This window comes from Drosophila innubila, assembly GCF_004354385.1.
Source record: "Drosophila innubila isolate TH190305 chromosome 2R unlocalized genomic scaffold, UK_Dinn_1.0 1_C_2R, whole genome shotgun sequence".
Classification (NCBI taxonomy): domain Eukaryota; kingdom Metazoa; phylum Arthropoda; class Insecta; order Diptera; family Drosophilidae; genus Drosophila; species Drosophila innubila.
This window is the reverse complement of record NW_022995374.1, coordinates 7,346,452-7,368,418: the sequence shown is the minus strand read 5'-3', so window position 1 is coordinate 7,368,418 and position 21,967 is coordinate 7,346,452. Positions and strand designations below refer to the sequence as shown.

At 36.5% G+C, this 21,967-nt stretch overlaps 2 protein-coding genes across 2 annotated transcripts; one reads left to right on the top strand and one right to left on the bottom strand.

The window, feature by feature from the left end:
- The first annotated feature begins 243 nt into the window (after positions 1-243).
- On the top strand, positions 244-20,303 carry LOC117785228 (protein sine oculis). Its single transcript, XM_034623149.1, has 8 exons — positions 244-259; positions 532-905; positions 6,402-6,982; positions 7,573-7,783; positions 7,912-8,039; positions 9,216-9,320; positions 9,534-9,589; positions 19,454-20,303. The coding sequence occupies exons 3-8, from the start codon at positions 6,605-6,607 to the stop codon at positions 19,929-19,931; spliced, it is 1,356 nt and encodes a 451-aa protein (XP_034479040.1). The 5' UTR covers positions 244-259; positions 532-905; positions 6,402-6,604; the 3' UTR covers positions 19,932-20,303.
- On the bottom strand, positions 11,501-12,292 carry LOC117785229. Its single transcript, XM_034623150.1, has 2 exons — positions 12,135-12,292; positions 11,501-12,057 (listed from the first exon to the last, which is right to left on the bottom strand). Exons 1-2 carry the CDS (start codon positions 12,174-12,176, stop codon positions 11,653-11,655), a joined length of 447 nt encoding a protein of 148 aa, XP_034479041.1. The 5' UTR covers positions 12,177-12,292; the 3' UTR covers positions 11,501-11,652.
- Positions 20,304-21,967: the final 1,664 nt, after the last annotated feature.

Below are 21,967 nucleotides of genomic sequence, written 5' to 3'. Positions count from 1 at the left end.
GACTTGTTTATTTGCAGAGAGACAGTAGCAACAACAGTTTGACATTCACTGCGCTGGCAACGTCAGTCAGCTTTCTCGCTCTCGCTGCCGCCTAAGAGCAGCAACCACTATTCGACTCACACACAACTATACACTCACCAATACAAGCACGTCGCTCGTTCGGCTGGTTGGCCATTGTGTTTCCCTTCTTTTCGTCAATGCTCAGTATTCAGTTTCTCTCTTGCGTTGCTCGCGTTCGGTTCGCTGTTCGCAGTTCGCAGTTCGTAGTTTACAGTTTGTTGGAGTTGCTCGTGTGCGATCAACGACGGCACCGCCGGCAACAGTTTTAATTCAATAGCAATAAACAAATGTGCGATGCATAAATCAAAAGTCAACATCGCACAGAGTTGAGATTATTTTGTGGAATAGAAATAGATACAACTCGAGCATATAATTAATATTACTCGCATAAATCGAAAACGTGCGCACACAAATTTAACATAAATATCGGCGACAGCCACTGAAAAAGTCTAATCAATTGTTCAAATTTAGCTCTAGTGTTTTGCTGTTGTTAATGTTGTTGTTTTGAAAACCATGTACGCAATTTATGAAAGTCGTGAAAGCGGAAAATTTTGCTAAGAATTGCAACACGTGTTTATGCTAACAGTGCGTATGAAAATTTCGCTGCTTGTCTGCGGTCGCAGTTATTTTTGTACACACACACTTCAGTGAGTGAGTGTGTCTGTGTATGTGAGTGTGAGTGTACGTGTGTGTGAGTGGCTTAACATATTCGCCAATCGACAACTGAATACAAATCAAAGCAAATGTACAAAATAATAACTAAAAGAAGCACAACAGATAAATCAATCGATATACGGATACGCATCAGCGATAGAGATACTTATACATAAGATAAAGATACACAGGTGAGTTATCAGTTAGCAGCCGACGGTCAATTTAAATTTGAGTTTATATCGAATGGACAGCTTATCTTCTATAAATGATATTTGTAATAGTTTACAGAAAAAACAAAAAATAAACTATACAACTTACTGAATTTCATGCGAATATCTGTAACTTCAATTAATTTGTTTATATTTATCAATGACAACAAACAAAGTATTGTTTATTGTGCAATATTATGATATTCAATCGCTGCGTTAATGATTATACAATGACTAATGTAAGTGAATTGTGATTCACTTATTGCAACTATTGACACTTGCCTTAGATTTGAATTTCTCTGCTTCTTTTCGAAAAGCCTTTTATATTTTTGAAAAGAAAATGCAAGCAAATTATATGAAAAACAATTGAGAACAAATGCATTTGATCTATCGAAGATTGTATACACTTTCATAAATAAATACATACAATGTATATTGTAAGCGAATTTTATGACTAAAAATAATGCAGTTTTTAGTATGATAAACCTGTTTGCAGTCGATTGTTAATAAGACTTTAATAAGATAACAAAAAATACAAAATGATTCATTCTATACTTAAAACAGAACTTTATTACAACACAACTCATATTTAATAAGCAAATTAATATTTCAAAAATAATATTATAATATTCTTTCTTTTTGAGTTCAAAAATTCGTGATAAAATTGTAATAACCTCTCTTCAGAGGTGCTTAAGAAATGTTCAACAAATTTTGTAAAATTTTCTCAAATGCAAACAAATAATGCAAATTGTGAGAAATTCACAAAGAAAAGTGGATCGAATCGGTTCGGTTTCTGATTCCATTTGAATTCCATTTGTAGGTTTTAGTTTTAGTCTTGTTGTTGTTGTTGTTATTTTCGGTTTAATTAGACGCCGAACAAATAAACATGCAGCAATTCTCATTCCCATTTCAGTTGTCATTCATTCATCACATCATAGAGCAGCGAGCATTGAGTTTGAGATTGAGATTGTGAGAGCCTTGTAGTATCCGTGAGATACTTTTTGGCCATGCCTTTGTTTATTTATAAAAATTCGTTTTATCATGCAAATTTTCGGTTAAACGCGAAAATTATTAACTGTCTACAGCCTCTTTTGTTGTAGTTGTTGTAGTTGTAGTTGTTTCTGTTGTTGTTGTTGTTGTTCTCCTTGTCATTTGGGGAAAGTTTCTTGGGTGGGTGTCGAACAGTTGTCGTTCCGTCGTTTGCATGCGAATAGTTTATTAATATTTCTTTTTAGCATTTCGATTTTACGGTTTAGCATTTAAATCGAGAACGTTTAAACAGCCTTCCAATTTATTGGCCAGCGCGTGTTTGTCGTCATCTTGTGATTTATCTAGTGTAGAAATGGGCGCAGTTGTTGCCGGTATCTATAAGATGGTCACAGATACAAATTAACTTCAGTTCAAAGGGAAACTGCAGAGATATACACTGATGAAAAAAATGTTCTAAAATCAAGATTTTGGTCTTAAAACTAAGAATTTTGGTATAAAAAAATGCGTCGAGAACATATCATTCTTAAAGTAAGAAAACACATTTTGGTTTTCTAAACCTTTCGAATAAGACCAAGTATTTAATTTAAGAATACATTTTTTTTAATATGAGAATAAATTTTCTTAAAATTTAAGTCATAGAATACAAAAGTTATATTAAAAAAAACTATTTGTTTCATTTGAAATTGTACATATTAATACTTTTCTAACAATTTAAGATTTTTATTCTTGTATTGTCTTGTATTGTACCTTGTATTTTTATTCAAGTATTATTAATATGGTCCTTAATTGGTTTTATTTTAAGAACAAAATATTTAAGATGAATTTTCTGGATTTTAGAAGTTGGTGTTTTTTTTTTGGTGGAGATGCAGTAGATACATTTTCGAATGCAATGTTGGCTGAATAATTCATAATACGTTAGCATAGCATTTGTTGCTTTGATCATTTTACGCACTTGCGTTGAAAATTTTGCCTTAATTTGCGTGCAAGTTGTTCATTCAAAAGATAGAGATACAAATCGTTGGGCGGTTGTTTGGTCAATTTAGATTCGTGTGCAGCGAGCGGACTGTGAGATGCGTTTGTATCTCATTCAAATGCAAGAGTAGGGCAAATGTAGCGCACAGATACAGATACAGATATATTTGAGTCGGTCTGGCCACGCCCCAGCGAACTCAGCACAGCACATTACGTTGACAAATTTCATTCATTACATATTTGCTTTTTTGCTTTTTAATCTGTTTACAGCTGGCAATTAAATAGCAAATGCAATAAACTGTCATGTATCTCACGGATACAAGTGCATTGGTCGATTACTAAGCTTTTGGTCAGTTTGGTCTGCAGTTTTTCATGTTGTTTACTTTCGTGGAAATGAAGAAAATGTGCAACAACAGCTTTGAATTGTTGAATTTGTCGATTACATTGTATAAACACAGACGCCATTTCAGATAATTCGCTTTCAGCGCTAAAACAGTCCTCGTCTCTGGGTTCGGATGGTACCGCAATCAATGCACTTGGCAACGACTACGATAACGATAACGATAACGATAACTGACGACTTTAATAACGACTTGGAACCTGGCCCAAGAATCCGCATCAGTTTAGTTTCAAAGCTCAAACGTGTCGCAGTGTATCTTAACTTTCCAAAATTCCATTCTATAGAATCTCCTAAAACTCCAGCTGAGCAACAGGTTAAAGTATCTTTGCATCTCAGGTTTCAGCTGTGGACAACAAATCACTGCAAATACGCCGTAAATTAAAATGAAAAATCTAAAACATTTTTATTACATTCGACTTTAATTAGAAACTAATTGGGCAAAGGCAACAAAAGATGCAATTTAATTTGATTTGATTTGATTTGATTAACAAAACAGCATACAACTCTATAAACACGCGAGCAGAGGCCAATAGAAATCCAAGTCAAGGTGTCCACTTTCTGAGGGAGGGGGAGGTAGAGAGAAGGGGGAAGAAGGAATGGCAGGGGGAGGGGGAATAGAGGCACGCTCCCGCTGCAGTTAAATTGACAGGCAACGAAAACAAGCGAAGACAATAACACTCAAATTAAAAGCTTATAAAAGTCAAGCATGCACACAGATACACTTACACACACACACACACACACACACACACCCATGGAAATAGACAATGAGCAAACAGAAGAAATCGAAAATCTGACAGATAACACGTTCGAATGGACGCGTTGGTTAAGTAAATTAAGAATGTGTAAGTCGAGCTGAAAATAAATTAAATTCAGTTTTAGTTTATTTGAATGCCACAAACCTGATAAAAGAAAAAAACCAAGAGCAGCAACAACAACAACAACTGCCAGCAGCCGTTTCCGATCAGATAAAGTATCTTTAAGTTTGCTGCTGTGGCGCATCTTCATGAATGCGATTGATATCGAGATGTCATTAACTTGCGGATTGTATCTATGAGCTACTTTATTTGAAATACTTGTAAGCAGGTCAACTGACAGCAAAAGATACTTTAAAACTATTTCAATATAGTTATCATAGATCTCTACTAGCTGAAACATTCTCAAAAACACTTTCCAAATCAGCCAAGCTTATTCTTTAGATACATTTAATTGTTCACAATTGATTAACAACTATTTCACTTGAAGATTGCATTTAGCTAAAATATTATAATAAACAGATTGAAAATGTATAGCGTATTTCGTTTCACATTCGCAATTTTGCTTGTTTACTTGCGTCAAACACAATTACAAATACAAAAAACAAGCCAAAATATCTGACGCTTGGCCAAATGGGAAGATCGGGCAATCTTCTAGGCCGATGACTCAAGAGCAGGCAACTTGCCCCGTTGGTATTTTTGTTACAGCAACGGCAAAACGAAATCATTTGTATATATAATCTGCCTCACGCCGTGCCGAGTGAGAGTGAGGGAGAGCGGTACTGAGAGAGTGAGAGAGAGAAGCTGAAAATTGAAAACAGATCCAAGAATATCTCGAATAGCTGCGGCGCAGTTGCCTCGATTTTGAAAACGTATACGCGAGGTGCACGAGCTGTGAGTTCGGTTATATATACTTACCATATGTATATATATATAAATATATATATATTGGGTAAGGGGAGATCTTAGATCTCAAATCTCTGGTATCTTGTTGAATACGTGTATCTTTCAGATACACAAACTTTGCGTTGGGCCCCCGCAAACTACAAGTATCTATGCAGTGACCTTTCGCAGAGATATTCTATCTGAGTATCTGAGGGATACACTTGCCACTTGTAAGCAGAGATGCAGCGTCGCGACGCTGGTAATTTTAGAAACATCTTCCACATCAGCAATAACAGAACAGATTGAAAACCATTCGCCCCATTTAATAATATTGTGTAAAAGTTTATTTCTGTTGAGACCATCGACATCATCATCATCAGCACTGAGAATATAGACAAACCATACTTTAATAATTATTAAAAATCAACGAATGCTAACCAAATGCACACCTGGTATAGTTCCATTAGCTAATCAACCAATTGACTAATCGACTTTGACAACATGGGGTCCAAATACGTATGTATGTGTGTACATTGTACATATGTGTATGTGTAATGAGTTCTGCTAATATTTCATAATTGTATAGAAATGTTTTTTGTTTTGTTTAACATAAATGCGGAAAATTGGGGAAATTATTCAGTTTTCATTAATGGCAATTTCAACAGTTTTATGTGTCTCAATTATCGTTCACTTAATGCTAAACAAAACATTCAAAATGTTGGCAATAAAAATATGAAATATCGCTGCCAATTAGCAAGGTAATTGCGTCCTGAGACCCAAATGCCCTGATCGGGTTGGGCAATGCTCCTAGGAATAGCTCAATGTTAGAAATGGGTTGAGATCATTAGCAAATTGGGGTCTATAAACCATACAACCAAATATATCAATATTCCGCTAAATAATTCAAAAGAAACAACAAGAATCAAAGTATATGTTATCTGCGCATTGTGAAAGATTTGGTACCCTTGCAATTTTCAAAAGATTGTTGCTATGATATCTAAGTCTAAGTATACGATATACTAAGAGTATTAAGACTATTACAAAATTTAGTCAAAATGTCGATTTATTATTTATTTATTAAGTGTCAACTAAGAACAGTTGACTTAAGTTAAACTAAAATTATAAAAATATCCTTGAAATTAAAATTTAAAATTAAAACTAAAATGATAACAAATAATACAAAGTAAAAATGTAAAAGTGTTAAAAAAAAGAAATGTTGACTGGTTAATATGTCAAAAAACAGGAAAGTTGTTAGTAAAATTAAGTTTTTTACTTACTTTTAGATACTTTTAGATCTTATGTCTTCTGAGATCGCAAATTTGCGACATGCAGTATTTGTAATTATCTGTAAAAAATTATAATAATTTAATATGTTTATAATTAAAATAATTTTGCGCACACTTTTAATTTATATCTACATATTAAAACATCAAATTCTATATTTAATTAATAACTTAAATCTCTTTTTAATTGCAGCGCTCAAATACCAAAGACAGCACAACTTTGACTAGATTATCAATGAATTAGGTGAACAGCTAGCGAGGATTCCAACATCCGCAACTGGCTGATTACGGCGATCATCCATTTATAGAGATAAGATATTAGAGAAGTGGAGGAGAGGAGAGGGAAATCTGATTCCCTCCGGCTTGGGTTGGATTGGTTTAGTCCACTCCGAGAATATGCTACAACATCCCGCCACAGATTTCTACGACTTGGCTGCGGCCAATGCGGCTGCTGTGCTCACCGCCCGTCACACGCCCCCTTACAGCCCCACGGGGCTGGGCGGATCGGTGGTGGCGCTGCACAACAATAACAATAGCACAAGCAATAACAATAATAATCTCGATATGCTGACGCACAATGGCAGCGGAGTGGGTGTGGGTGTGGGAGTGGGCGGCAATGGGGGCGTGTCTGCCACTGGACTGCACCTGAACAGCAGCAGCAATGGAGGTGGAGGCGGTGGAGGAGGTGGAGGAGGTGGAAGTGGCTCCGCAGCCGGACGAGAAACTCTGCCCAGTTTCGGCTTCACACAGGAGCAGGTGGCCTGTGTGTGTGAGGTGAGATAACGGCCAATAATAATATCTATAGATAGACTACTACACTGATAAATAAAATGTTTTCAACTCATTTTTTAGATTGAATATTCTTAATTTTATGAGAAAAAATAAAATCCAAATGAAATTAAGTTTAAAATAAGAAAAAACAGTATTACGTGAATAATTCATAAATTATGTTTTTTTTTGAGTATTTTTGAAGACTGTATTTTGGTTTACATCACACAACAAAGTTAACTAATTTTCTTGTAACATGAATAAAACTTAACGTATCTCGAAAAAGCCACAGCCAATTTCAAAAAGATTTTAGATACACATCTATAATTCATTTATACATAGTATTAAATTTAAATAATTAATTTTAAAGCAATACATTTTAAGATAAAGAAAAAAACTAAAAATTATTTATTATTTTAAAATAGTTCGAAAAAAAAGAAAATTTTCCTCTTTCCTTTATTTACTTAACTATATAAATTACTCCCTGTTTAATATATTAATCATTATGTATTTCATGCTAGAATTTGGCTGTTACTAAGTATTTAAGATTCCAATTTTTTGTTAACAGTGTATATTTGGAACTACTATATTTACAGGTACTGCAACAGGCGGGCAATATCGAAAGACTGGGTCGCTTCCTTTGGTCGCTGCCACAATGTGATAAACTGCAACTGAACGAATCTGTGCTGAAGGCCAAGGCGGTCGTCGCATTCCATCGTGGTCAGTACAAGGAGCTGTACCGGCTGCTCGAACATCATCACTTCTCGGCCCAGAATCACGCCAAGCTGCAAGCCCTGTGGTTGAAAGGTGAGACAATCTACCTCCGCTCCACTTGACACTCTCTCTCTCTCTTCTCCCCTCTCCCTCTCTGCCTCCCGTTCCCTTGTACACTCTTTCTCTATGTCCAGGACTAACCCGAAATTTTTATACTGTAGCGCATTACGTGGAAGCCGAAAAACTGCGCGGAAGACCTTTGGGTGCCGTGGGCAAATATCGTGTTCGTCGTAAATTTCCATTGCCCCGCACCATTTGGGATGGCGAGGAGACGAGCTACTGTTTTAAGGTGAGTACATATATCAAACAAATTTCCTCCCTCTCTCTCTCTCTCTGCCTCTCTCTGCCTCTCTCGCTCTCTGCAGCTTTTGCTCCTTCCGTTTGCCTTGCCTTACATTCACTTTTACTTCACTCAACAAAGGGCACAAAATGAAATCGTAGTAATGTCCGCACATCCCATATACATAGTACACCTCTCAATGCGGTAACCAGAACGGGAGCGGTCACAGTAAACTGCTGGGCAACGCCTTCTCTTTTCCTTTTCCTTTCCTTTCCTGCATATTCACTGCTCCTTGTGGACTCCCTCTAGTTTCCTAACCGACACTGTTTACACTTGTGCTTTATCAGTGCGGGTTTTCAATTGATTAAAAACATATGGTAGCAAAAAAAGTACACAAAAAAATAATCAAAAATGGGATGTATAGATATTTATTTAAGGGTAAATTCCAAACTAGAAAAAGCATTTTCCCGAGTAATGAAAATTCGAATTAAAGTAGTTAAATTTTTACTTTGAAACCTATTTAAATTTAAGCAGACAAAAATATTTAAATTTCTCAATTGTTATTTAGTTTTTGGTAATTTAAAACATTGTTTTTACTGCAAAAAATTTGCTAAAAATAAACTTCTTTGTGTAAAGAAGTTATTAAATCCTTTAAACCATCGACTAATCTAAACGATCAAACATAATCTTTAAATAGATTAGTTAAATTTCCACTCAAATTTAAATTTATTTGAATCTCATTTGTAATTTATTTAAATTGACTGTTATATAAAAATGAGAGTTACAGAAATCAAAAAAAGTTATTAAATTTAAGTTAGTAAAACCTGACAGTTCTAAAATGTTTAATTTAATTGTTTACTGATAAATAAGAAAAAAAAAATTAAGTTCATAATTCATCTATATAAAATTTCTCAAATATTCTACTCAAAAAAAAAAAAATTATTTCAAATTTTTTGCTTAATATTCTTGATTTTAATAAAAATAAAATTAAAAAAAAAAACCAAAAACCTTGCTTGAATCTAGTATTTCAATTTTGATTTAAGCAAATCCGCAGTCACTGAACTTTTAAAACCGTTAAAGAGTGATTTTATTCCTGAATCCAGAATTTTTCCCTGTGCAATCATTGATTGTTTCAAATGTTCTAATATTGTGTTTGTTTACTTTTTGTACTTTCGTTATGTGCAGGAGAAATCCCGATCCGTATTGAGAGACTGGTATGCGCACAATCCGTATCCGTCGCCGAGGGAAAAACGGGATCTGGCTGAGGCCACGGGACTGACCACGACACAGGTAAGTCCGATCACAATGTCGAGTCAGATGAATAGTTGACATATTTCATTTGCAATTCTTGAAGAATTTCACTCGTACGAGTTAATTGCATGTCATTAATCATAGAAAACAGAATTTGAGATGATGTATTCATCTATTTTTAGGCATTCACTTGCGCACATTCATTACATTCGTTTAACTCTCTGCCTCTCTTGTATTTTTACAAATTTACAGGTTTCCAATTGGTTCAAGAATCGCCGACAAAGAGATCGCGCCGCCGAGCATAAAGAGTAAGTTTTTGCTTTTTATTATATATATTAACAGAAACTAAAATGTATATATGTACATATGTTCTCATATGTATTATAATTGTGAATTTAATATAAATTATTTGGGCGTGCGAAATGAATTAACATTTCAATTTCAATTACAAAAGCTGACGACGTTTACTTGGCTTTTAAAACAAGGCCAAGATGTGGCTTTTTATTGTGGGTGGAGACTGGCAGGGGTTGGGGAGGGGGGGTTGGTTAATTAGTGTCAAGGACACGGCCGTTATTCACGTAAAAAACTGCCACATGTGACTAATGTGAATAATACTTATATTATATACACTCATCTGTGCAATGTAAAATATGGAAATGTCACTGACAAATTCATTAACATCTTGTTCCATATAGATACGTTTGTTATTGCTGTTGTTCTGTTTTCATAGGCGCATTGTCATGTGTGTGGCAGACATGGCCACTAACTAAAGCTATAATGCATAGTCCTTGCCGAAGGACAACGTCGAAGAAGAAAGAAACATCTGCATTTCCGCTTAAGCAAATAGGACAACATTTGTGCATTTGTGAAACTCTTCTGAGTTTCCTTTAACGCTCAGATGCCGAGCTGCAGATAGGCAACTTTTCAAATATTAAACATCCTTTCAGGCATCCTTTTGTTTGCCCCTCTCAACCTCAACCTCTCTCTTTCTCACACTCCATCTCTCATCTTTCTCTCGACTCGCCGCCGGTTTGTCAGAAGTCATGTGAAGCGCAAACATTGGCCAAAAAAGTGAAATGTAAATTGGAATTGGAAATGGGAATGGAAATGGAAATGGAATTGGGTTTTGAAGTGGCCGAAACCAAGTTGTGATCGTATCTTCGCATTGAGCCATTAGGCTAAACGGTATATCAGTTACTTCAAAGTGCACAAAAGAACTTCAAATTCACAATTCACAATTCGCATTTCACGTTGTGCCAGCCACGAAATAAAAACAATAATAATAACAGCGAAAAATTGTCGTAATAAAAATAAAAATTGGCCGCCGTAGCAACCGCACTGCACACACACACACACACACATAAACAGATATACAGATATGCAGCTGACAAAAGTATCTCACAGATACATACACTCATGATACTCGTATAGTCAGCCCAATACCTACGATAGTTTGCACTATGTAGTGTCCTCACTGCTTTTTATTATTATTATTATTATTTTTCTTGTTGTTGTTGCTGTTGTTGTTCTTGTTGTTGTTGCTGCTGTTGTTATTGCTGTTGTTGTTGCTGGTAACCTGATATATGTTTATGGCTGTTGCCGCGTCGAGCAGCAGCAACAACAACAACTCAGCGCTGCTACTTTAACTTTTCATTTTGTTGTTTTGGTTTTGGTTTTGCCATTTGTTTTTGTATGTACAGTGAATCCTCCTATGTATACATATAAGCCAGCATATGCTTCAATTTAGTTGGCCTTTAAAGTACACGTAAATACGTAAAGTTTCCACTTATGGCTGCACTCAAAAACCAGCCATAAATAAAATAAAGTTTGTTAAATTGTTGCTATCATAGAATCTCCTTTGAATTTCACCTTTAAAGAAACATATCAATTTTATGACTTAATTTGTATTTGAGTTGAATTGAGTTGAGTTTAGGTTCTTCAAAATGTTTGCAAATTTTTTAATAATTTGCATATTAAACGATTATTGTAATATTCTATATGATTCATTAAATAGTTTCTAAAAAGACCTTTAACAAAATTCATAAAATAAATACATTTTTTTTTTCTCAATAAAGAATTTTAGTCAATAAATAACAGATCACAAATATTTTTAAACTCTATACTATAAACACAAACATAATAATTTGAAAAAGTTACAAGTTCTACATTAAGTAAATTTTTTATAAAATTTATTTATTTTCTTTCTTTGGGGTACATTAAATACAAAAATAAAAAAAATGAAATAGTCCGAAAAAAATATGTAAGCATAGTTTAAAATGGTTGTTGAAGTAACTCAAGTTTTGAACAGTTTTGTAATAACCGAAAACCTTTGAAATATTGGATTTAGTTATCTAATAGATATGCAAATGTTTTAACCAAAGACAAGGCATAATGCCATTCGCATATAGTCAACAGTTGAGGATATAGCCGTTATAATGACACGATATCGTTCAATGTACATTGTAACAAAGAGCAGATACTTCTTGTTGGTGACCTGAAAGTGCCACAAATATGTTGCAGCGCTGAGCAAATCCCAATTTTGTGGGAATACAAGATCCCAATGCGTTTCGCCGACATACTGGAAGATGGCATAGTAGAGGCCCAGAACCATCATCGGATATAGAATCGGGAGCAGTAGAAAGAAAAGCAGGCCGCATGTATAAATGCATTTGAGTATTGTGGGAAATGGCAATTGTTGCAGCCAAATATCGAACAAGTGCTCCACAAGAGGTTGCATGTAGTAAACTAAGCGACCCGCCCACGAAATGTTTGCCCACTGTAAGCGAAATGCAAATTCCAATAAGAAATGCGCATCTGACAGATACTTAAATGTCGTCAGCTCCAAATACGTACGACTTTGCGCTTGTGCAACGGCTTTTTCCAGATCTTACGCATCTTCACAGTTAATTTAGTTTTTATTTTGGTTTCCCTTTTTTTTTTTTTAATATCACAATTTGCAATAATTTAGTTTATTGAACATGTTTAAAATGCCTACTAGATAGCTGAAGATCACTCTCAGCCAAGGACACATTGTAAAAGCGAACAGCTTCACATTGATCTGAGATTAAACAGAATTTAGCCGAAAGTCGGAACTCTAAAAGTAAACAATAAACACGCAACATATCTATAATATTTTATTATAGCTTGCTATATTTGTAATAAGATTCGAACTTTTATGTCCATCATTGTCTTTTAGAAGTCAAAAGTAAGGATGTTTTATCAAATAATTTAAATGTTTTAAGAAATCAAGGAATAAAGAAAAACAGTTAATTTCTGCGATTGTTAACATTGATTAAGATAAGTTATAAAACATATCATATTTCATTGGATTTTTCAAATTCTTTCTTATTCAAAATTTTGAATCAAAGATAGTATTGGAGAATTTATAAAAGTACTACACTTATTTCTATAAATATATAGGTTCGGCTAGAACAATCCTCTATAAATATAATAATTGCTAAAATTTTTATTGTTATCATTTAAAATTTGATGAGATGAAAGATACAATTTTTTTAGATGGACTGGCAGAATAATGAAGTTTATTGACAGTTGAGAGGTATAACAATTTCAGGATTCAATCAGCCAGACCACCTTCATCAAAGTAGTCCCGATGTCCCGATCCGACCTATAACAATGAAATGCAGAAAGAAAAGCAACCGCAAGATTTTCAACATAAAAAATAAAAACCTTAATACTACTTTAGATGAGAGAGAAGAGTTCCAGTTCCAGTTCCATTGGCAGTTCCCCCTTCATCCTCAGTCGGAGTCCCAGTTGCAGACCGTTGTCTCGCTGCTCATTTCTCTAAATGTGTGCATTATTGTGTTGCCAACTGTGTGTGAGTGTGTATGAGTGTGTGTGTGTGTATGTATGTCGATCTCGGGCAACTCAGGGCTCATCGTTTTTGCGTTTGCGTTCGAGTTCGAGTTCGTCGAATGCCACGGTTGGCTGGAGGGTAGCTGGAAAGAGTATCAGGTTACCACAAAATGTGCGTGTGTTCTTTATTCGTTCGCCTCAGCGCCGTCGTCGTCGTCGTCGTCGTCGTCGCTGTCGCTGTCGATGTTGACGTCGCCGTCGTCGTCGTCGTCGCAGCGCGTTATTCATTTTTATTCGTTTTATTGTACATTCTGTTTTTATTATTATGTATTTTGCGCTTTTGCCCGTCTCTGTCACGCTTTTGTATGTTGCTATACATATACATATGTATATGTATGTCTCTCTCCAGTCTCTCTTCCTGTGCTGTCCCCTCGCAGACACATGAATACATACACTGAAGAAAAGAATAACTTCTAAATTCAAGAACATTCATCTTAAATATTTTATTCTTAAAATAAGACCATTTTAAGAACATATTAGTAATTCTTTGAATATGAATCTAAAGAATTGAAGTTCTTAATACAATAATAAAAATCTTAAATTGTTAGGAAAATATAAATATGACATATTTTATTAAAAGACAACCGTAGTAGCGTTCGAATCCCACTCGTTACAAGCAAAAAACACAGTGAAAATAACATTTATATATTTCAAATGATTATAATATGTATATAAAAAAATTAAATAGTCTGTTTTTAATTTTTTTTTTATTTTTAGACTTAAATTTTAAGAAGATTCTTATAACAAGAACTTGGTCTTATTTAAAATGTTTTTAGACCAAAATTCGTAGTTTTAAGACCAAAATCTTAATTTTAGAACATTTTTTTCTATCAGTGTACATATGTACATCTTTATGTGGGTCTTTTTCCCGGCCATTCCCGTTTCTGGAGTTCCGTGACGCATTTGAGTTGAGTTGAGTTGAGTTAGCTGCCACTGATGGCGCTGATAATGATGTCGTTGGTGATGATGGACCGGTATGGAACTGAGACCTCAATCGAAGGCGCTTTGCTCACTTTTTTTTTGCCCCTCTTCTCTGCTCTTAGAATGGGGTGGTTTACTTATCGGGTGGGCCCTGTGTTAAGTGATTTGCCTCGTCTATAATTAGAGTGCAGTTTATGGACCACCTTATCGATATGAATGTAAAAAGTGGCACCCTTCTCTCTCTTCTCAGAGATTCTCCTCTCTTTTGACACATTTCTCAATGCCAATGTTGAAATTTCTAGGGTTTCACTTGGAACAAGTTGAAGTTTACCTTTGTAGCTGGCCTAAGCCGCTTAAGGTTTTAAAAAAGTGTTAAGACTTATAAAATAAACTGTAGAGCTACAAGTTCATTGGTCAAGTGGCATATCCGATAATCAATTTCTCTATTGTGTATAAAGCTCTTTTAAAGAAAAGAGATAATATTGCTGATCTTCTATAAATTGCCACGAGCTTTTCAAATTTTAGATCCATCAGCTGTTTATGGTTTAACAATCCCTGATAAGTTTATAGTGGAACGAGAGTCAAAACAAATCAAAAAAAAAAAAAGAAAACAGCCGGTAGCGTTTGGAGGGGGAGACTCTTGTCGAATCTCAACGACACATCATATGGTGGAAGATCGTAGCAGGATTTCCAAGAAATTCCATTGCTAATAAAAATTATAAGCCAATAAATCGTAAAAACAAATAAACAGTCACACATACACACACACACACATACACACGCAGTGGGGAAAAATGAAACGCTGTTTCAAGAATAAGAGAAGAGAAGAAAAGCAGTGAACTGAACCCCAAGTTGGTTAGCTGGGATCACGATCGATCCAGGTCCAAGCGGGGAATCAACGAACAGGTTGAGTTATCGCATTGCGCGATCGGTACACAAATCTCGAGACGTGTGCGCAGCAGGACACCCAGCTAAACGGTGCTCCAGCCTGGGTCTTGACCATACCCAGCGAGAGACAGAGACAGAGAGAGAGAGAGAAAGAGAAGAATCTGAAAAGGTGTTGATCATAAATTATCATTTAATTTACGCATGTGTGTGGTGTGTGGTGTTGTGTGGTGTTGTTAGTGTTGTTTGTTTTAGCCATGTTGCGGGTTCAACTCCAGCTTCGCTTCTCATCGGATTGTCTAGTTGTAGTTGTAGTTGTTGTCGGAATTGTCCCTAAGCATTGTCCCATTGTCTACAACTATGTTTCGCTTTCGGTTTCAGTTTCTCTCTCCCTCTCTCTCTCTCTCTCTCTCAATCTCTGATTTCCGTGTAGATCGTAACGATTAAACGAAAAGTCATCGTTGTCATCGTTATAAAATATATTTTATCTTATGTCTTGGGTTTATTTTGTTGGCGTGTGGCGCATTTAATGCTGCCTGCGCTTTGTTTTGACAGTTTTTAATAATTTTGTTGCTTTTTAATTGCATGCCACAGCAGATCGGTTGCGTGATAAGATTCCCTTAAAGTGCTGATCAGTTGAATACACCTATTTCTATATATGTATGAAGATAGGGGCTTCTTTTAGTGCCATAGTGTCGTCTCTTGTCAATTTAACCTCAGGGATTCGCAGTCAGAGTTCCTCAGTTCGCCAAGTCGAACATAATCCGATCATGCATTATTGCCAAGCTAATGAATCTGCTTAATGCAGCTCCAATAATCAACAGCAACAACAACAGCAACTACAACAACAAAGTGGCTTAAAACTGAAAAATCAATTGAGCAAACAAGTAAAAATTAATTCCTCATCAATGAGCAGCAAGCAAAAGTCCAAGAACTTTCAGTTGGGACCACACACACACAGAACCCAAAAAAAAGTCTTGGCCAGACACGGTCAAGTTAAGATTGTTGTTGTTGTTGTATGTTTTATAAACTCTATGTGACATCCAAAGCATGGAGGGATTGTCCTTGGGTCGCAGCTACCGCGAAGGCGAAGCTTACTTTATAAGACTTTTATAATGCAATCAGTTGAAAATATGAGTATATAGGAAGATATAAGGACATGCCATTAAAGTAGGTTTCTCTCACTCTCCCTCCCTCCCTCTCTCTCTCTTTCGCTCTCTCTCTCTCTCTCTCTCTGTCTCTATCTGTCTGTGTCTCCCCTGCTTTCTGGCCGTGTTAATAAGTGTTGCAGTAAGCCAAAGACAGCAGCGAGCAAAGCCAACAACTATGAAATGCTGGTAATTTGATATCATTGTTTATATATGCTGCTGTCCTTTGTTTGCTCCCCACTTTTGTCTCGCTCGACTGACTGGTCTGACTGTGTACTATACAGCTGCATGGATAACTAGGGGCGGGGTGGGGATGGTTATGGATGGCATGGGCATGGTTATGGCCATAGCTACTCGAACATTTCGGCCATTGCTCGATTTGAGGTTAACTTTATGTTTGTTCAGCCTGTTTGCATATAGATCTATGTTTGTATCTGTGGGTGGGTCTTTCCTCCTACTATCCCATTATTGATTTTGTTTGGGAACAAACAATGTCAATTCACGTCCTTTTAAAGTTTCACAGTATATCCTTTAATAATCAGACATTGCAAAAAAAATATATATCGAAATCTACACGATTGTACTTTTAAATTAACATCAAAGGGAAGAAGTTATAAGTTATATTTCTGAATAACTGGAACCTATGTACATATATACCAAATTTTTTATATCTAAATTTGATAGTTCCTGAGTTCATTCGAATCTCACGAGCACCTCTATGTTTATCAGTGAGATGTATTATTTTATACAGAAAGAATTCATTCGTAAAACCGTCTCTATCAAAAACTAAGTTTTCCTACCAATGTTTTTTTAAATTGTGAAGATTTAATTACATTTGATTTGAGTTGAATTCAATTTTTTTAATACACTTAATAGTAATTTATTTTTTGTATAAGATATACCAAAAGATAATAACTTTTTTAACATTTAAAATTTATTCTTAGCAGCTGATTTTTGTTAATCCGAAAATATATCCCAAAAAATTACATCTCTGATCTGAAACAGCGATTTTTCGCTCTGTGGATATCAAAAGTGCATTTTGGAACATATAATACCTAAAAATATGTCCTTTGGGTTGTTAGCAATTTTTGGAACCCGCTTGATAATCATCTTCAAGTACTAAATTCATAAGCGACTCTATAAATATTTATGTGTAGATCCTACACTGTAGGAAGACCATATGATCCTGTGATAATTGACGTTGCCTTGCGTCTTATTTCCTCCCACATATTCTCGTATTATCAACGACTTCAATTTCAATAACAAGGCCACCCCCAAAGTGGTAGCCAAGTGTTCTCCAGTCACCAGATCCGCGACAGGCTGCAAATAAAGAAAGAAATGGACAGCATGGCAATTATGAAGCGCTGCAAGTGGCAACTGCGAGTTGCATCTACAATTACATGACTGCCGCCAATGCTGAACAGCTGGCTGCCCATTCGAGATGCCGACAAGTCTGCGTCTGCATCTGCATCTGCATCTGCGTCTTGGACTTGGTCAGAATCTGAGTCTGAGTCTGCGACTACGAGATGGTGAGATTGCGACTGCGCCGTATGTGGCCATGGTGGCATCTTCAGGTCTGCAACTGGGCAACAGGCTGGGATTGAATTGCGTGCAAGTCAGCAAATAACTTGCACGGAACTGGAATGGGAAGTGGGAATGGGAATGGGAATGGGTCAAACAAAGCAAAAGAGCAAGAGTATGAGGAAGGTGGCTGATCTGGCAGATCGTTTCCAATGATCTCTGGCTACAAATTTGTCGAGTGTGCGCTTAAATGTTTTGCATGGATCTGCTGGACCCTTGTCGCCTCAATCGCCGCTTGTCGATGTCGTTGTCATCAATTTTTGTTTTTTTCTTGTATTTCTTTTTCTCTTCTTGTTAGCTTTTTTAACTGGTTCTGGGTGCGCGCTGCTTGCAATTGGGATTCGCGACAAGATTAAGATTAACACACACTCGCACTGGGCCGATAATGTCAGTTGCTCGAATTTCAAATGTGCCTCCTCCAGTGGATGTTGCTGTTTGTTGCTGTTATCGCTATTGCCAGTGAATTAGCCATTAAAATGTCAGGACAGTTTAGCACTAACAAATTGAACAACACATCAACAACAACAATAACAAGCCGAAGCTGAAACTCAAGTGTGTACGTATACGTACACATGTACATATATACATATATATATTTGTTTGTATGCATGTCTGTCTGCGAGTCTTCGTGTTTCAATTCCCAACGGTGCGTGCGGAATTGGGCCGAAACAGCAGCGAGTCTCTCGCTTCCACCCCAGCAAACGGTGGCGATAAAAACGACACTTGAAAGTCATTTACAGAATCAGCCGCAAATAATAAAAGTCAAGCTGCTTAACTTTTGATCAAAGGTGCGAGCGAGAGCCACTTACACGCACACACACACACATACACAGTGGAATACACTCACATGCACAATGCGCAGCTCAAATAACTGAAATCAGATGCGACGGCGCTCTGGGGGAATGCACTGAGAGAGCTGCCCCTCTCTCAATTATTTATGTGTGTGTGCTTACGTGTGTATTGCGTTTGTTTATCTGTACTTGTGGGTGTGCGTGAACCCAGCAACACCTTTCGTATGTGCTGTACTGCTCTTACTCACGACTGCGGAATATGAAACTGAAACCATTTATAGAAATACTAGAGTTGGGAGTAAAAATATTCAAGCAGACAATTTCCTTCCGGTTTTATTTTCAATTGCTCGCCCTGTCATTTGTCATTTGTTTATAAATATATAAAAATGCTGAGTACGAGTGTGGGTGTGTTGTTGCTGTTGCTGACAGCAGTAAATTAGTTGTGGCAATTGACACATTTTAATTTAAACGACGCTGACGTCTCTAACATCTGGTTGGAGCCAACATTTGACAGTTACTCCGAGGGATGAGAGAGTGTGGAGATCGTTAGAATTACAATTACTTTCTACAACAACAACAGCATTATGTCTATAATGTTTTGCTGTTATTGTTACTGAGCGAATGAAATGTGTGATAATGAGAAGAGTTTTAACGAAAGTGAGAGTGACTGAAAAAACCAAAAAAGAGCAAATTTATTTTGGGAATTATCTGGAGGGATTTTCTTTTATCAAAATTTTAAAGAAGAAGCTGAGATTCGATAATTCGAGCCTTAATTTAATTTAATAAAATATGTATACTTACTTCTTTTTAAAATATTTCGAAGCAAAGAAGTGGTTCGGAACCGTATCGTGTTCTTGGGGTATATAATTTTTAGATAAACACATATTAAATACGTATTATTTTATTCAATTAAAAATGATTTTTAAGTGTTTTGCTTGAAACTAACTGATTGTTTTAACTTTGCTCATTTTAGCGGCTCGACGGACAAGCAACACTTGGACTCATCGAGCGATTCGGAAATGGAGGGCAACATGCTTTCCAGTCAAAGCGCACAACAACAACAACAGCAGCAACATGCCGCTGCCCCGCATCATTCGCATCACTCACATCAGCAGCAACAATCGCCTGGCAGCAGTAACAACAACAACAACAACAATATTAGCAACAATAATAATAACAATAGCAATGGGAATAGCAACAGCTTGCATCAACATCAACATCAGCAGCAACTGCAACATGTTGCTTCCGAGCAAAGTCTGCAACACCATCAGCATCAGCAACATGCTGCTAGCGCGGCGGCCGCAGCCAGCAAGAGCAGCGCTGCAGCTGCAGCAGTTGCTGTGGCCGCCTCCCAAATGCCGCCGCTCTCTGCCGCCGTCGCCTACTCGCATCTGCATAGCGTCATGGGTGCCATGCCCATGTATGATATGGGCGAGTATCAGCACTTATGATTCTAGTTGGAGGCTGCTGCTGCCGCCAGCAGCAACAACATCAGCAATAACGGCAACAGCAACAACAATATGCCGTGCGAATGGCCAGCAACGCTACGTCAACGTCAGCAGCAGCATCCGGAAAGCTTTTACTTTTGAAACACCAGCAATTGGGAACCCATCATCAACAGCAACAGCAACAACAGCAACAGTAACAATAGCAACAGCAACAGCAGCAACAGCAATAAATTATTTTTCATCATCAAATAAGAGCACTTTGGCATTTTTCTATATGTGTATGCATATATATAGAGAGATAGAGCGAGATAGACAGACAAATAGAGAAAGAGATAGAGGATAAACAGCACAAACTTTTGTGAATCCTCCATAAGAGAAGGAAATAATTATTTAAACTATATTGATCTGTGTAAATAGCTAGGCTTTAGTTTTAGAGCGGTCGAGCTGAGAACGTAACTAGATTCTAATGTAGTACTTATAATATAAGTACTATGAATGCGATTGAAATATAGATGAATTTAGAACCGGCCTCGGCTCAAACGCGTATGCAAATCAAATCGAAATGTGCAAAAATTATATATATAAATTCTATTAAATTATTTTCAATTTAATTATAATTATTAATTTTTAAATATATGAAAAATACAAATATCTTAGATGAATTGATGTTTAATGAATATTTTTACCTACTCAGCTGTAATTATAACCTGATAATAATAACTACTGTCCACACACACACACACCCATTAACCAAATCTGACCGCAACAACAAGCAGACGGCACTAATCCGCGGCGACAGGTAAACCCGCTAATGCTAATGCTAATAGCTATAGATAATGGGCTCAGTCTACATGGTCTACAGTCTGCTGGGCGCGCGTGCGTCTCGCACACGTCCCACACGCGCCTCAATCTCATCCTCATCGTCATCCGCATCCTCATCGCAGTCTCGACGCATGTAATGAGCATGTTAATGGCACCAACGTCTGGTCCTTGTGGTGGTGGGCCCTCTAACACCACCTGACAACAGTCTCGACTTGAGGGCGGCGCTTGGCAACCGACACGGCAAAATGCGCAACTTTTACAACGGACGGAATCAGAGACTCTCTATGTGAGAGCAATGACTGCCTCTGGGGGTGGCAGCTGTCTGACTGGCTGACAGACTTTATTTTTCAGCTCTCGTTGATTTGTTGATTGATACTGTAGTTATATGTTGCAGACTCCGTTGCCGTCGCTGTTGCCGTTTCATACACCCAGCCACCCCCGTTGCCAGGGCAGCACACAGAACACACGTGTCTGACTGGGACTCCGTCTCTGATTGAGTCTGTGTATCTGATTACAAAATATTTTGACTTCTTTTATCTTGTGAGGCGTACTTGTTTTGTTGATAATTAAATTAACGGCCTTAAACAGTTAACTTTTTGCTGGAAATTCACGGATACTTCACCAACTGTTGCCATTTGCTACATGAAAAATCTAAATAGATTCTGGCAAATATTTAAAGTTTCCTAAGTTAAGAAATTTAGCTATAACAACAATTTAAAATGCAGTCAAGCATTAAATATGCATTTCCTATCAAAATCGGGTAAGATTTAATAAAGTTATACGAGTTCAAAGTTTTAAAACAAAATCTTTCATTTTGGAAAAAGTTAAAATTGTCAAAAATGATAAGACTTTAGATGCAGCATCAATCAGAGCAGACAAAGAATAAAAAGACATTTCGGCATATAGTTATAGAGTTTTTCGAAACTTGTAAAAGAAAATATTTAAAATTTTGAAGAAATTAAAATTTATTGAAAATACATGCCCTAAGTTTGAAAAAAAAATTTGGCCGTTGAAAGTACTTAAACTTTAAGTGGGTCACTCTGCATATATGTTTATTCAACAAATCAATTTAAAGTCATCAAAAATAAATCACTAATTGCCGTGAGTTGAAATTCCTGAGATTGTGTTGTCTACCTGCTTTAAAAGCCAAAGTACGCCTCCACAAATCCTAACGGCTGCAGAGCTGGTTCCACGAAAGTGACAATATAAGGGGATTA